The 17,606-nt window shown below is 36.2% G+C and overlaps 1 protein-coding gene across 1 annotated transcript; it reads left to right on the top strand.

Annotated features, from left to right (window-relative positions):
• The first annotated feature begins 3,247 nt into the window (after window positions 1-3,247).
• Rcd1 (Reduction in Cnn dots 1) lies at window positions 3,248-15,870 on the top strand. Its single transcript, XM_077436584.1, has 17 exons — window positions 3,248-3,530; window positions 3,761-3,850; window positions 7,959-8,135; window positions 8,202-8,320; window positions 10,759-11,017; window positions 11,088-11,328; window positions 11,407-11,555; window positions 11,641-11,792; window positions 12,532-12,679; window positions 12,753-12,975; window positions 13,048-13,158; window positions 13,229-13,331; window positions 13,409-13,437; window positions 13,899-13,928; window positions 14,002-14,129; window positions 14,203-14,290; window positions 14,368-15,870. The coding sequence occupies exons 1-17, from the start codon at window positions 3,423-3,425 to the stop codon at window positions 14,997-14,999; spliced, it is 2,787 nt and encodes a 928-aa protein (XP_077292710.1). The 5' UTR covers window positions 3,248-3,422; the 3' UTR covers window positions 15,000-15,870.
• Window positions 15,871-17,606: the final 1,736 nt, after the last annotated feature.

The raw sequence follows: 17,606 nt of genomic DNA, 5'->3' as shown, positions 1-17,606 counted from the left end.
GCCGGTTGATCGAGCCAAAAAGCCGGTTTTCGGTTTTTTGAAAAATGGTCAAAAAGCCGGCTTTTCGGTTTCGGTTTAAACCGGTTTGGAAGCCCTATGTATGTGCATATGTACACTTAGATTGTTGTATTAATGGTGTCGTTTGTCGGATAAGTGTGACTGGGAATCGCAGCCCAATGATTCAGCAAAGGTCTCTCTTATTAAGGGGATTTTGACTGATTCGAACTCAGAATCGATCACTGATCACGTTTTAATGATCTAGAAAAATATTTGTCTGTATGTGTGTCTGTGTGTCTGCGTGTGTGTCTGTGTGTGTGTCTGTGTGTGTGTCTGTGTGTGTCTGTGTGTGTCTGTGTGTGTGTCTGTGTGTCTATGTGTGTGTCTGTGTGTCTGTGTGTGTGGCTGTGTGTCTGTGTGTGTGTGTGTTTTTTTGTGTGTGTCTGTGTATTTTGGAGATTTTTTGAACACCGTTAGTCATCGAAAAGTATTGGGTACTGAAATTCTTACCGATACGACTTAAATTTTTAAATTGACCGGAAATGTTACTCCCCTTATAGGCGTTCTTTTTTTAAGTTTTTAAATTCAATTATCTCCCAAACACTCAACATCCTTGAAGAAATACATCTGGCAATCTATAGGTAGACTGAAGCTATACCTGTTATCCCGTTATTTCCACAAGTATACAACAAGACAACCTAAATGCATTTTAAAAAGTACGATGGCTTGTTTCGTATTTTTTATGGAATATAATTTTTTCGGTGACCGGAAAAATGCACTCGAGATAGTTGCATCAATGAACCAATTTTTTCAACTCTCATTTCTTTCGACCGCCTTTATATTTCACATTTTTACATATTATGTCCCTGCCCCTTAACCATTTTTTGTGAAATTCTATTGCATTAGTTCTTCTTGAGCATTTTTAAAAATTTGGATGTCTCGAGTGCATTTATCCGATCACCCTGCACACCACATAATTATTAATTCTCACGGACCGTCACTGTTAACAACCCTTCTCTTTTAAATTATTTTGCGTCCATTTTCAAATAAATTAGCAATTTCGAATCTGTAATCTAAGACCGAGGATATTAAAGATCTCATGGAAGAAACATGTGAGAAAAGAAACGGTCCTCCAGCTTCTTCATAAAAAGAGAGAACTTCTTGACACAGTAAAGGTCTGTTCATACCTATCCAGCACGACCCGTATCCTGCAGGTGTCATGCAAGTGACTACTCCATTCGCGCATGCGCATTTACGCATTCATGCGCGTCCATATATAATGTACTAAATAATACTATCGGAACTTGCATGACACCTGCAGGATACGGGTCGTGCTGGATAGGTATGAACAGACCTTAAAGCGCCGTAAGATGGAATATTTTAGCCACATTATTTGCGGTCCCAAATATCGCCTTCTACCAGTGGCGGCTCGTCTATATGGGCTGCGGGGCTACAGCCCTCCTAGAAAAGTAAAAATGTATGCTATTTTTGCCGTCCATATGGGCTGCAGGCAGATAAGTGTTATACAATAGAAGTGCCTTTTTGAACAAATACCCTGTGTCAAACGCGTTCACAGTACTATAATTAGTAATATTAGTTGTCTCTGTCACGCTCGTAAGCGTGTCCGCGTGCGAGAAAGAGTCAGAACATCGTGTCTACGCGCCGGCTTTTAATTAACAGACATTTTTTCAAGAACGGAGTGTGGCTATAGCCACACCGCAACTGTCGACACTTTTGATGCCTTAGGGCACTTCTATTTTATTACACTTCTCTGACTGCAAGGCTGCAGATCTCCCAGTATAGTACATATGCATGCTATTTTTGTCTGAATTTGATCACCGGTATGGTCAACGAGCTGCTAAATCCCGATTAATATCTGCAGCCTCCCCTATATGAATTCTCACGAGCCGCCACTGCCTTCTACCAATAATCATAGAAAGGAAAATAGAAGGCAAACGGTGACTTGGGAGAAAGAAGCTTTCTTGGCTCCGGAACATTAGGTCATGGATGGGACTCGGACTTGAAAAATGGTTTCGGTTTGCCCATGATATGAAATTCTAGGGTTTGGTGCATCCGCTCTAAAATCGCCAGATTAACAGAACGGCAGCTTTAAACGTAATTCTCGTTTTCTCGAATGATAGATTGCACATCAGATGACGAGTAACCTTTCGATGTGCACAGATGCTGTCCGAGCCAAAAACCCTCATGGCCGTTGGTTGTCCTCTTACGGCTTCGGCTTTTGTTTTCCCTCTTTTTTTACACCGACCATCTGTCAGTCGCTCTAGATTCTCCCGTGGGTCCGGCGCCCGGTGATCCCGGCGCGGACCGCCAGATGCAGCGTCCCTCGTAAAAGCCGGCCTCAAACTAAGCCCCGAACTCTGGCCCCGTGATCCGCCCAAGTCTGATCACGGCGAGCGCTCATTGGCATCATAGAAGCCCTCCGAAGAGTATGGCTTCTTCCATAGTCGTGCCTCACCGACTATGCTCGACCACGTGTTCGACCCAAGCCTCGAACACGGCGAGCTCTCAGACGTTCGTGAGACGCCGACCGAGAAGTCTTGGCGTGGCTGGTCTACCCTTCCTGACCAGCCACAGCCTACTCAATCCACAGCCTCCGCCATAAAGGGGCAGAGGCGTCGAGCAACTCCCCGGCTAGGCCATCGACTCATCAATAAAAACGAGATCATAACCGTTACTCTTTTGTATAATTCCCCCACCCCGCACCGTTCCAAAGCAAGCTGATCGAGACGACGACACACACACATCCACTGGTCACCCATACATACACATACACACATTACAGCCCCTGCAGCTATCGTCCAGATGCAATTATCAAAATTGAGTTGGATCTTTCTGGCGAGTTTAATAAGGCAAGATTTGGAACTTATCGAATCTTGCCTTATTAAACTCGCCTAAAAGATCCAAGTCAATTTTAGTAATTACCATTTTAATCATTGCATCTGTGCACATCGAAAGGTTACCCGTCATCTGATGTGCAATCTATCATTCGAGAAGACGAGAATTGCATTTAAAGCAGCCGTCTGTTAATCTGTCGTTCAATTTGTCTGGCGATTTTAGAGCGGATGCACCGCATCCGAAATTCTGTAGAGAAATTCGCACGGGGTATGGTAATAAACGACGTATGCCCACGGTAGGCACATTCGAATACGAATTCGGCATTAGAAGAAGAATCTAAGACCGTTAACTGATTTCACTCGGTTGAAACGGCTGAAAATTAAATTTGAAGTGCACACTGTATGGTTGTGATTTGAGCTGTTACGTCCGTGTTTTGACGTTTAGTTTTGGCGGCGCAGTTGGTAGTCGGCTATCGACAGTGGCGTGGCCGCCGCTCTCGGTGTTGGCGTTTGTTGTTTTCGTCGAGAAGTGGGTGTTTTAGCGGCGCCCATCGGCGGCCCCATGACTGCATGCAGGGCATGGCGGCAGCCGCTGTGAGCCTGGCCGACGACCCTCATCCACAGCCACAGCCACAGCCACAGCCACAGCCCAGGCCTTTGCTTCATCACCGACATCCGGTACTTCGGAGTGGCCCAAAAGCGTGGCCCACCTCCAAGACGCTTCACCTCCACTCACTTCCTAACCTCACTCTACTCTACTCCTCAAACCACTCCGTTGCCATGGTGATTATTCCGCCTCACGTTGACCTTCGAGCTCCCACCATTCGTGACTCCACCGCTCTCTTTTCAAATATCGCTCACTCACACTTACTTCACTATATTCATTGTGCATTTGTAACATGTTTCAGGATCTGCGTGCCAGTCGGAGGTTATCTCAAGACGAGGAGAACTTTCACGACAGTTTCGTTTCGTATATTCGTGCTCTAACAGGCTCTTCGGTAAGCTTGACTTTGTACATTGCACTACTTTTTTAACATCGCCTATTTTTTTGTACAATATTTAAGCTAATTCTTTAAAGTCGTATACCGTTACCGCATTTGTTTTTATATTACACAACTGCTCATGCGAGTTGGCTCTATTTTGCAAAAGTACCTTTTCATTTTATGCCACGATTCATACGATTTTCAATGTTTGCAATACGCTCATATAATTATTGTTTACCAATGCAGTTTTTATATACACACATTTGTTTATTATACAATATTGAGAAGACCGAACCAAGCTCGGTTAAAAAAATGACTAAGAGAGGATGATTTATTTGCAATACACACAAATTTTGGTAGTGGTGGGCGAAAAAGAACAATTGCTTTCATCACGTACAGATTTGCCTATTTGTCTGGACTGTAAATGAAGACCATTTTCATGGCAATATAGTCTCACGAAGCCTGGTAATTTTATCATATTGCTATTTCACGATCGTTGGTATGGCCGGGTATTGCCGATAATATCACTCACTATACGAAAATACTCAGCAATACATGTTTCTTTCCTGCTCCCATATATTGAAATGCTTGGCTTACGGATTCGGCGACGACACAGACATGACGCGAGTCGGCATGAATGTGTTTTGTTGTTTAGAAGAACTTTATTCAAATAAATGATGATAATTGATCAAATGAAATACCACTTCATTTCATATGTAAAATGTAGAAGCCATTGATTTAAAAAATATATATTATATAAGAAGTATGATTGTTGGATCGTGGACGTATATTTTTGAAAATTACAAAATTTCTCGTGATTACAAACATATGCCAAGAGCGAACAAAGGTCTTGACTACGCTCTTCTCTTCTTTTGTAAAACTACATATGCAGCAGCCACGAGGACTTTGGTCTCGTCTATAATGCCTGAGCATGCATGTAAACACAAAATCTGGGCAATAAAATAATACTGTTGCATAATTGGTGGGTTGAGGATCCAAATGAAAGGCCAAAGTCGCTTCAGGGCATTTATTGAATGATTCAGGAGGCCCACGCGTAGCCAGCGCTCGTTCTAGAATACCCCTGTACCAAGTGTACCTCCTTTTTAAAGGACAAGTTGCTCACACCAGCTTCACTGACCCGTAAATTTATCCATTTTCTAGGCACGTACAGTTTTACAGTATCACGCTCTCGTCCAGATTGTGAGAAATCTAGTGGGAAGTGACTGAGTGCCGTTCGGCCTGATCCGAGGGTCTCCATTGTTCACCCCCGAATGCACTTAACTGTCGGATTCTCTTCTCCCGTTTTCCCACTTTACATTACCAACTAATTGCTGGCAGTCATCGAGTCACATATTGCGCATGTGATGCTGAATAGTTTCCGAGCATTATTTATTTTATTTATTTATTTATTTATTTATATATATTTTAGCTATCAAGCTAATTTAAAAATACATCTTAATTATTATACTTAACTCTAAAATTTATAATTAACTTATATGTACTGTCCCTCACAGAGGTGTCTCTTTGCACCTCGCAGGAATGCATCCATGTTTTTAGCAGACCTGACGCACTCAGGGAGGGCATTATACATGAGCACACCCCTGTGAAAAACACCCCCAGCCGTCTTATTCTTTCTTACTCTACTTACAACTAGTTTGTCCTTATTTCTAGTATAAAAACTATGTTTATCTCTATTCCTTATTATATAATCATCAAAATACTTAGGTAATAACTTATGATCTAACTTATAAACAAAAGACAATGTACTAATATTTAGACTAATTCTAATACTCATCCATCCTAATTCATCTAACATACTTCCAATACTCTTAAATCTACTCACATTCAAAATAGCTCTCATAGCTTTATTCTGTATTTTTTGCATTTTTTCTAAATCTTGGCCACTAAACAAATTAAGCACAGTGGCACAATAAACCACATGTGGCAAGACAATTGAATTAAACACTAAAATTTTACTTTTTTTACTTAAAATATTTCTTAATCTACATATGTAATACACCAACTTTTCTAGCCATTTTTTTTATTATATAGTCAGCGTGCATTTTAAAATTTAGTCCTGAATCTATGTATACACCTAAGTATTTTATATTTTCAACTTTTTCAATTAACTTATCATCAATTCTAATTTCATTCAATATATTTTTATTTTTACCATTCAACCACATCATTTTTGTTTTATTCACATTCAACTTTAATTTATTTTCACACAACCAGTCATTCACATAATTTAATTCTATATTTAAAATCTCAGACATTACATCAACATTCTTTCCAATTATATATATCAATATATCATCTGCAAACAAATGTATTTTACACATCTTAATTACCTTAACAATATCGTTTATATATAATATAAATAATAAGGGTCCCAATTTGGACCCTTGCGGCACTCCATGAGGTGTTACAAATTCAGAGGATAACACCTTATCAATTTTTACTATTTGCCTTCTATTATTTAAGTATGATTGAAGCCACTTTAATACTATACCATTTATTCCTAACTTATATAATTTTTGTAATAAAATATTCCTATCTACTGTCTCGAACGCTCGCTTAAAATCTAGAAAAACTGCTCCAACAACCATGCTAGATTCATCCATCGTCTCCATCCAATCAGAAACCACCAATTGGATAGCGGTTTCTGTTGAATGTTTCACTCTAAATCCAGACTGTTCCACAACCAAACAATCATTTATACTAATGAACTCTTTCAATTGAATCATAACGATTTCCTCCAGCATCTTCTCAACAATTGGTAACATATTGATGGGCCTCATTTCACTGGCTTTATGTGTGCCAGTAACCTTTGGTACCGGTACAATAGTAGACACCTTCCATGCATCCAGGACGGATCCCACTTCTAACGATTCATTTATTTATTTATTTATTGCTTTAAAATGTCGCTCGATTACAGGCCCCTTCATAATATGTTACTACATGGTTCTTGTGTTAGAGCTGGGCGACTTTGATTTTGACCGGAGAGATTTGTCGCGGACACTCTGTCTGGTCTTGACGATTTTATTGCTCGAGCGACTGTATGTTGCGTTATATTGAGTGCGATTACGTAGTGAAAAAACTATGAACACGTGTGACTGTATCGTTACATATTGACAATTCTACAGTGAAAATACTATTAGCATTTGTGTGTATCATCACATATCGCTTTTAGTCTCTTGAGTTGAAAGACTTAAAGCGACCAAGTTGTCCAATGTGGCCTGGCTCTTAATGTGGTTATGGCTTGTATACTGCATCCTACTCGCACACATGCCAGTAAGGCACACCTTGCTCGCAATTTTTCTTGCATGTGCGGAAACAGAATGCTGGATATCGAAATGTGACCATTTGTAAAGGTAATTCGCCCTTTTGATAAATTTTCCTCAAAGTCGAGCCCCTTTTCAGTGTGGGATGTGAAAAAATTGACAAATAACGTTGATAAGTTTTAAAAAAATTGGCTGCTTCAATTTCAAAGTCAGGTCTCTCTTCCTCAAAGCAAGTTGGGTTGGATGTATTTAGATTTTTCTTTTTACTTTATATATGTATATATGTAGTAACAATAGATGAAGTTTTGTGATCATGCGAAAATTCGAACTCGAGATTTTGACTGATTCGAACTCGGAATCGATCACTGATCACGTTTTAATGATCTAGAAAAAATGTGTCTGTCTGTGTGTGTGTGTGTGTTTGTGTATTTTGAGGATTTTTTAAACACCGTTAGTCCTATCGAACTGAAACTTAGTATCGGTTACTGAAATTCTTATCGATACAACGTGATTTTTTTTCAAATTTTTAAGTCGACTGGAAATGGTACCTCCACTTATATGTAGGTGTCCTCTTTTTTTTAAGTTTTTGAATTCAATTATCTCCCAAACCGCTAATTGGATCGGACTGAAATTTTTTTAAAAGTAATAGAAATTATAATCTTTATAAATTAACCTTTTGGTTTATTGAACTGAAATTTCATATCTAGAAGTTTAAACTTAATACCAAGTTATGTATAAAATTTGGTAAGCATCCGTCAACCGGAAGTAGCAGTTTATTTTATTTGTCCTACAGTATATACTTGCTAAACATTATAATTTTTTTTATATTTTCTTTACAGAAGCCCATATCGCTAGTTTGGATGGAGCATAGTTATGCAAGAGCGGTTAGTGTGGGGGGCGGGGTTAGCTGTGCGGGTACGCGGTTGTTGCTCGTACGCCGTGCCCCCCGCTGTCCCGACTGCCACACTCAAGGATCTCACGATGACGACGTCCTAGACGTCGACTCGGTTGAAAATGTATGACGTGTGTGCTGTTTATTTTTCAATGTGTATTCGGATTGTACTGATTCTGTTTATTTGCAGGAGCCAGCACCACCGTTGATGCTCGATGAGATACCGTACTGGGAGAAGGCACTCGTCGAGTGTGACATGATCGGCGAAGAAGAAGATCTGAAGCCAGATTGGGAAGAAAAATTGCATAGGTGCTGTCTTTGCATAGTTCAAATATTAAATAATCGTATTCAGGTCTTAATTTTGTAGTATCCAAGTTGAGTTTGTTTCATTAGTATTAGTATTATATATATATATATATATATATATACAGTATACTGTCGATTATCCGGGTGCGGATTATCCGTGCTTGTAAAATAATAATTAATTTTTTGCGACCATAAACAGGCGTGTTATTTGAAACAAATGATTTCACACAGAAATGTTTTTCGTCCCCTTTTTAAATGTCATTTACTATTGCGTTAATTCTTTCAGTCGTTTTTAACATACGTATGTTTAATTATTTTCAATTGACAACCTGATCAATTTCTGGAAAAAAATGTCGATATTGGATGCTATACACGGAATAACACAATCCTGGTCAAAAGTAAAGCCATTAACACTTGTACGATCATGGAGAAAGATTCTTCCTGCCATGGAAACAGATTGAGTAGATTTTGAAGAGAATGAAGCAAATGATATATATGAAATATTTGGATTATTGGAAAATTTAAAATGTTTTGAAAACGTGTATAAAGAAAACATCCAGGGGGTGGCTTAATCATGATTTAAGTGATGCATGGATGATGCAGATATCGCTTCTTTTGTTTCTCAAGAGGAAGAAAGTGAGAGTGATACTACAAGTGAAGAAGATACCAATGGTTACAGTAGTCATAAAACGGCACAACACAAGTACTAGCTACCACTAATGGTCACTTATCTGCTTAACTATGAGCGTTTTTCTTAATAAATAATGAGTATTAAAATTATGAATCAAAATATATGATATTATATTTGAAATCAAGTCAAAATTTGATGATTCGGATTATCCGTGTTTTTCAATTATCCGTGCCCTTCCTCCCCAGCATTAGCCTGGATAATCGAGAGTGTACTGTATATATATGTAATATCGCTATTCTGTCTGTCTGAAATAGCGCTCACTGTACTATAATAGTCGTTTCGATTCGACATACATATGTACGTCACAGCTAAACCACTGCCAAAACGTATATACTAATACAATAACAAAAGAAAAAAACTTCTATATATACTAAATGCTACCAATGTATCCTCTTGGCAGAGAATTTACCGCCATCTATTGAAAATATATTTAATTAATTTTTCTATTGTTGTTTTATATTGTTTACATGTAGGCAGGTTGGTAGTTTTTACCATATTTTTTCATATTAAAACAATTAAATATATTTAAAAGGTATGTATTTGAAAAAAATTCGACCGCGTGGGGATCAAACACATGACCGACGACACATTTCTCTTAATTTTTTTTTATTTAATAACTTAATATGTCAACATCCATGCGATGATATATCATCGGGTACAATACTAGTATTATTATAATAATGAAGCAAAACGTTTTTCTACCTACATACATACTAACTATTACAAAATATTCAATTGCATTTTTTTTCCTGTTTTAACCCTTTGGCTGCTACGAGGTTTTTCAATGTCCAAGCGAAAAATGCTAACATTTGTAATTATTTTGAAAAAAATTAATATAATATTTTTTTTTACATACTTACTTCGCCGAACACTCGTAATTTTTATAATACTTTATATACATTTTTAAGAAGCAGTCGTGGACTCGTGCTCTCTCTTTCTGTCTTGCTTTTACATGCGTGCGTGCGAAAGAGATATCTACATATATACACTAAATAAGTTTTGACGATTGTTTTCCGAGGCTTTATTCTTTTCAATAATCTATTTTTAGATATCGATGTATCCTTACAACATGCGATATATTCGAAACAGTTAGCGGTCTCTCTCTCTTTCTTTCTTGGTTTTAATTGTGTACGTATGAGCGAGACACACAAGGATGCGAAGTTTCTAATAATCAAATAATTTTTCAACATGTATCATAAACATTTTGTATGCATTTCAGTTGCATTTGATTGATTGCATGAATTCGTGACGTCTCGTGACCTATATAATTGAAAGCGGATTTCTATTGTTTTTTGCCATTTATTTTAACTCTGCAAAATGATATCGGACAGTGAAAGTGATGAAAGCGAAATAATAGCTCCTCGCCGAGGAACTCGACAAATCAGCAGCTCTACTGATTCTGAAAATGAATTTATCGATAATAATCAATTCCCAAGTAATAACTCCTTATATGACATTGACAACGAACCCGAAATTTACTTTGATGATGAACCCGAAATTGAAGAGCTTTTATTTAAAAAATTGATAAATATTTATAAAGCTTGATTGAAAAATAAATATAAATACGTATATAAAAAAAATGTTTCGTGCCACTGATGCGCTGGTGGCTCAAAGAAAGTATCGAAATACGACAATTAATGACGTCAACAACGATCGTCGTAGCAATCTTCGCCGATTTCAAAACAACGATTTATCGTTGTTGTAGCAGTCAAAGGGTTAATAAAACAATGTTATAATCCGTTTTTTTTAGCTTGGCTTGGAACTCTGCTCAGAGTCTCCTTTTAGAAGAAGCCTTAACAATTATACACAATACCCGAGCTGGTTTACTAACAGCTGGACATGCTGGTGCTCGAAGAGCTGCGGCACGTGGCGGTGGAGCTCGATCGCTGCGTGCACTCCTCGCTACGCCGCAGACTCGATGGCAACCGTGTCTCGCACAATGGCTGCACAATGCCTTAACGGAACATTTACCGACACCACTCTTAGCGTGCTACAGAGAAATTATGCTTGTAATTATCTGAATTTAAAATCACTTTGGATTGATAGGATTCGGTTTGATTTTAATTTATTTCATTTAAGACGATGAAAAGCAAAGTTCCTGTTTTGGTTGAAAAAATGACTACCGGACATCCGTTGACTGGACGAATTCAAGGTGCCGAGAACGGTGCTACCGGTCCTACTATCGCGTCTGCCAGCACTGCATCAGATCCCACAGCTCCGATTCTACTCCTAGTACCCTCTGGAAGAGATCGACGTGACGCACGCTGGGCCGAAAGATTGCGAGCTGTAGCTCAAGTGCACATTATCCATTCACACCAATGTTAGATTTAATTTCGTATCAATTAAATAATGCTTTTTTGTTTAGAAAGGTTTTGAATTGTTTTTATTTTCATAATAGCAAGTTGGCCGCCTAGTTTACCTCTGACGATGTGTTTGACGCAATTGATGGCTTCGGCGAGGACTCGAACGGAAGCTTTGAAAAATGACAACCCTCATCGACCGATTGTATTAGTCGGTTGCGGTGCTGGTGCTGCTATTGCCACTCAAGTAATTTTTTGTGCAAATTATTTTTGTTTCGTTTCAGAAGGATGCTTTTTTTTATTTAATATTGATGTGTGTTTGTTGGTTTTAGTTGGCCATTAGCGTGACAGGTATCGCTGGTTTAGTATGTTTGGCTCTACCATTGCTAACGGCGGATGGTCCTCGAGGTGGTCCTGATGATTGCTTGCTCGATTTGCCCTGTCCTGTGCTTTTTGTCATCGGACAGAATGCTTCTCAAAGCTCGTAAGTATTATTCAATCACCAAGCATATGTACATATGTGCTGGTTATTATTTTATTTTTATTACGTACACACATATTTGTAGGGTTGGAATTGAACGAAAGGTTGATGTATGGGGTATGGCTGAGAAAGACTGTATTATGGGGATGATGATTGATTGTGGGGTGGGGGATGAAAGGGACAGAGATTTAAACGCCAGTAGTAGTTAAACCTGCACTCCTAGCGGTCGGCCATCAAACCACCGCCTGTATCACTGGCTACGTTTACACTACCGATACACCCGATATTTAGGAATTTTTCCATAACCAGTTCCTAAATAGCAACCTTTTAAAAAACAGTATATACATAGAATTCAATAGACAATCAACAAATTTTTTGATACACAGCAAATTTGCGAGAAATACATTATACGGGTAGCATATTTTTATAAGATTCAACAAATTCGAGATGCTAATAACTTGAATTTGCGAGAAACTAAGGGGAGAATACTGATTTATTTGATTCTTCACAGCAGTTGAGCTAGAAAAACCGAAAAATTTTAACAGGAGACTGTCGATCTGTGTTTTAATATCCAGCCAGAAGCGTATTTGACCGGGATTTGAACCCATGACCTCTACTGGGTATGTCATAGCTCTACCAGTGCACTATGCTGTGGCTTAAGTAGGAATAACAAACAAAAGTGTTGAGCAAAACTAGGCCTGATATTGTTTTGATTATATGTATGTTTATATTACTTCTACAGCCAACAAGATGCTGAAGCTTTGCGATGCAAATTGAAAATAAAATCAAGATTAGTCGTGGCCGGAGGAGCCGATGAACTTCTGCGTCTGCCTCGTTTGAAGAGACAGTTAGAGGGAGTGACGCAACGTATGCTTGAATGCGCTATTGTTGTAAGTTCAACGTTTATATTTTTATATTTTTTTTTGTTTCGAATTTTATTTGATCTGTTCGTGTGTGTTTTAGGATGAAGTGTCTAGCTTTATATCATTTCTTTTGCAACGTGAGGATGAAGGTGAAGCTTGCTCTTCTCCGGAGAGCTACGGTGGCCTGGACGGCGACGGTGATCCGATTAATATGAGTTCGACACTTCTCAATTTGCCGAGACGAGATGTATCTATGCCGCTAAACCGGCGAGGTATGTCGCCGTCTTCTCACGAACCGAAGAAGAAGAAAATTAGGCATAGACGTACGTCGATTTTTTAATGATGTGTTTTTTTTTAATTTTGCTTTTGCTTTATTGCTGTGTTTATTTTTGTAGCTATAAAAACTATTTCTCCGATTAAAAGTAGAGGGTCTACTTTATACGAGTTGAATAATCCACCACCGGAAGGTACTACTATAAGTATTGCCGACATTCATAATAATAAAGGTATTAATTTAGTTTATTGATTGCGTTGTGCGAATATGCGATTATCTTTATTTGATTCGTTTGTTTACAGTTAGAATAGAAGATGATACAATGATGGGAAATATAAGTATACAGTCTCACATGAAACGATCAGAACCGGCCTCTTTTGTACAAATAACTGATAGCCGTTTAAAGTAAGATATTACAGTCGATTGTTTAGGTTCAGTTGGGTTTTTTCGATGCTTTTAATGTGTGCAATTTTTGTTTTCAGAACTGTTATGACTGGAAATGGATCTTATGGTTAGTTGAATGTATTATAATTGAATCGTTTACTTTAATATCTAATGTATGTTCCTTTGAATGGCTATCCTACATTGTGTCAATCGTGACGTGTTTACCTGTCATAGTTGCCGTTCACCTGTAGGATCGTCATTGATTCATCAATTCTTTGATTTATGACAATTACAAACTTTTTATCAAAGTGTTGCATCACAGTCAGTGTTGCATCATTGGGTATTATTTTCCATTTTAAATTTTTGTAAAAATAGTTCAAATTTTTGATAAATTTGTGAGGAGAATGAATGTTCCAAAATTAACGGTTCGTTCCTTACATTTTCTCTAGTTTATTTATGCTTGAATATTTATTATATTAGAATATTATTTGTTCTTTATCGACCCTACAGCACTTTCGATTCGATCCGTTTTATTTTATTAGATTTTTTCTATGATTTATGTAATTTTTATTAAAACTACTATTCCAGATACGATATCCAAAGGCAGTGCTATTAAAGGTAGTATTTTCAAATCCAATAATTGATGTAATCGATGTGTTCTTTTCTTTAATTATATAATTTTTTTATGCAGTATTGGAAAACATTCCATATAAGCCACCTAATTTTACAGGAAGTTTGAAAAGTGGAATTTCTGGAATGTCTGTTTCTGCCAGTACTCCTCTCGTTTTACCATTCAAACGCCTTCAACAAACTTCTCATGTATGTATCTATCTTATTAATATTCATATACAATGTATTATTGATATTTCAAATAATTTTTATGACTTATCAGATGTCTGATGAACATATAGTTTCCTCAATGTCGACGACTAACATCATGGATTTACCGATTGTATTTGCCGATGACAATAAATCACTCGGTAAGACATTTTCAATAAAAAAAATGTACCAAATTAAATTGATCCGCTATGGTATATATATAAAAATTTAATTTCAGATAATGAATCAAAACTATCGAATCAACACTCGTCTGCTATAAAAACTATCATAATCAACAAGCAGCAAGTCATACCCGGTACGTCAAATACTTCATTAACCGATGTGAATCAAAGAACTCTGCCGAATCAACGAAGAAATATCGTCCAAGTTAAATTACCTCCGAATTCTTCGGCCAATCAAATCGTTCACTCCTCACAATCTCAATCGGCCAATATAGGAAATATTCAAAACGTCGTCAAGTACACTAAAGTCTTATTGGCTAAAAGAAGTTCGACTGACTCAAAAGGAGTCAACGATGACTCACTCAAAACACCGGTGATAAATAAGCCCATCTTCGTAAAAGGGAAGGGATCACCGTTGACAACTTTCAAGGTACTTCCTAGTAACATATTCCAGAAAGGAACGAACATGTTCACACCCAAGCATCTAATAATCAAAAGAGCCGTTGTGCCGAGTGGCTTAAATGTAAATGCCTCAGCTATTGGAGATCCGAAAAAGTTCACCGAAAGTCCAAAAGTAGACGGTGAGTCATTGAGGAAGAATTCTACCAACGATAGCGCTATTGAAGCAGCTGTTGCGAGTATTACTGGAGAAGATTTCATGAAAGATGTATCTGAAACGTTCGACTAAATATGACAACATTTGCCTTTAGATTATCAATTGAATAATTATGCAGTACAATATTTGAATATTGATTGTATATGTTTTTTAAGAATAATTTTAAAATTATATGTATGTTATTGAATTATTTCCAATAAACATCGTGTATTTTAACTATTTTTATTTAATATCAGGATAATTCTTAGGAATTCAAACTAAAGCTTTATCTGCGTTGTTTTAATTACGTGTATTGCGTAAAAGAATTCTACGAATTTAGTAGAAGTCATTGTCATGTTTCACGTGAAATATTTAATATGTATGAAGTAAAATCTGAAATATTATTTCACTCACCTTTTTTATGTATATATATGTATGTAATAGAAATAAAGTCATCTTACAAAATATTTAGTCTTATTTGATTTTCACTCATGAATATTTCACTCATATCCTTAAGCAGAACAAATTTTGAAACATAACGCTTACGTGGAATGACAAAAGGATAGACAGACATGTAAAAATAAAATATAATCAGGATACATAAAGAAAATTTATTTTTGGAAATTAGAACTAGGTTTTTTTTTTATTTTTGTCAATTATATATTTCCTCAATGTTAATATGCATACATACTTAGTAGGAAGATGTGAAATTTAGAATTTAATTTGTTTACATTCCTGATCTATATATATATATATATATGTATATTTATTTATCAATCAATAAAATGCTTATGAAAGCCAGACGCATAATTGCACACGCACACATGCATATATACATCTACATATATAAACACATAAAAAGTTGTAAACTTTGGATTTTCTGCAATCTTATTTATTAACATACAATGTTATGTGTTAGTGTATCAATAAATCTATTTGAAATAAATCAGCTTCTTTACATATTAATGTTGTTTTTTTTTTTTTTTTTTATTATTTTTATTGCACATTTTCAATTCTTCCGAGTAAACAATATATACACATTTTTAGTTCACATATAAGTCTTGTTAAATGTAACGTATGATTAGAGTCTGTGTCAGACATGGCGTTAGACAAATTGGAGCGAGACTACTATCAATGGTTTATTGCCTTTTGGATAATTGAGATAATGTCCAATAAAAGGCAATGATTACTACTTTAATTTGTCGAATGCCGCAGTTGATTTAAAAATATCGATACTGCTTCAAATATATGTTTTTGTACACATTTTTGAATCGTTACATTTAATTTTATTCAATTGTTTTTTTTTTTATTTGAATTTTTTGTTTAAAAATTCACAATGTGAATGTGTGTTTGTATATATATATTCATTAACATATAATTTCATTTGAGAAAACAACTTGTAATTGAAAACTTTAAATCTAGGAATGTATTATATTTGTATTTGCAAATTGATTGTTTAACGTTGACTCAACGCTACATTCAGTCGTGCGTTAAAATACTCTGTAACGGATTCTCACCCACTTTTTTACACAATTAAAGATTGTACTTTTATTTTATTCATTTCAATATTTGACTTTATTAATGATTTATATAATAATTATAATTTCGAATAAATTCCTCTCGTGTATAGTCAACTTACATGCGGGCTTTAAGTCATACATTTCTTCTTGTATATATATATATATATTATATATGTATAATACATAATGATTAATACATAATTTTAATATCAAAATGATTATTGCATGCAGATGATCTGCTTGTACCTTAAGCCGACAAACAGTATTACTTAATTTAATCCATTAGAGAAGTAGTCTTGTGTTAAAACAATTTTTTTTTCATCATTTTGAATGTTTTGTGCTTGAGCAATGATTTTACACTCGTTTAAAACCTATACATTCAATGACAGGTATAAGCGTCGATCAAGTTTTGTTTTTTTTTTAATATTATTCCATGCATACTGAATATTAAGAAAATGATTGACAAGTTAAATAATTACAGAATACTCAATTCAAAAGAAAAACATTTATTTTTTTAATCTAATAGTGCTGAATTTTTATCTAATTTACTGGATAGTGAAGTTCGTAAATTGGCAGGATTAATGTTGAGCATAAAAAATGAACAAATCAAGGGTAGGCATGGAGATTTGTACGAAGTATTATTTTATACAGATCCGATAATATTACGGTCGATCAATTTAAATGAAAACCCCAAAACGGAACGATCCACCGAAATATACAAATGACATATTTAACCGCGGACATCAATTATAACCTATTGTGTAATAAAACCGTACCGTTAGCTGCCAAGTTTCGCCTCTGAAATCTTTGTTCCCACGATCCCTGTTTCAGGGGTTTCGACCAATTTACAAACGAAATCTTAAGTGAATATACATTTAAATTGAAACTCGGTGTTCGGTGTCGGGGGGTTTCCATTTGAGTCGATCGCCGTGTACACAAGACATTGCTCTAGTATGCATCTAATAAATCTTAGCTGTAATATTCCTCTTATGAAGGAATTAGGGTCCCTACTCTGAACATTCAATAAAATACAATGATGACTAATTACAACGCGTATCATACGAGTGATGCCTTTTCGTTTTTGATTCTTCTGCTTCTTTTGAATACCGTACACGTACGTGCATATACATATGTGTAAATACATTTTAAATCATCGTGCTATATGTATTTTTATTATATT

This window comes from Arctopsyche grandis, chromosome 8 (genome assembly GCF_051622035.1).
Source record: "Arctopsyche grandis isolate Sample6627 chromosome 8, ASM5162203v2, whole genome shotgun sequence".
Taxonomy (NCBI): domain Eukaryota; kingdom Metazoa; phylum Arthropoda; class Insecta; order Trichoptera; family Hydropsychidae; genus Arctopsyche; species Arctopsyche grandis.
Note: the sequence above shows the minus strand (reverse complement) of the source record. Positions and strands in the feature narration are given on the sequence as shown.

Coding starts and splice junctions, on each gene's coding strand:
- Rcd1 (XM_077436584.1), top strand. CDS start 3,423: ATGCAGGGCATGGCGGCAGCCGCTGTGAGCCTGGCCGACGACCCTCAT. Junction 12,976..13,047: donor GAAGAAAATTAGGCATAGAC/GTACGTCGATTT, acceptor TTATTTTTGTAG/CTATAAAAACTATTTCTCCG. Junction 13,929..14,001: donor CAAAGGCAGTGCTATTAAAG/GTAGTATTTTCA, acceptor TTTTTTATGCAG/TATTGGAAAACATTCCATAT.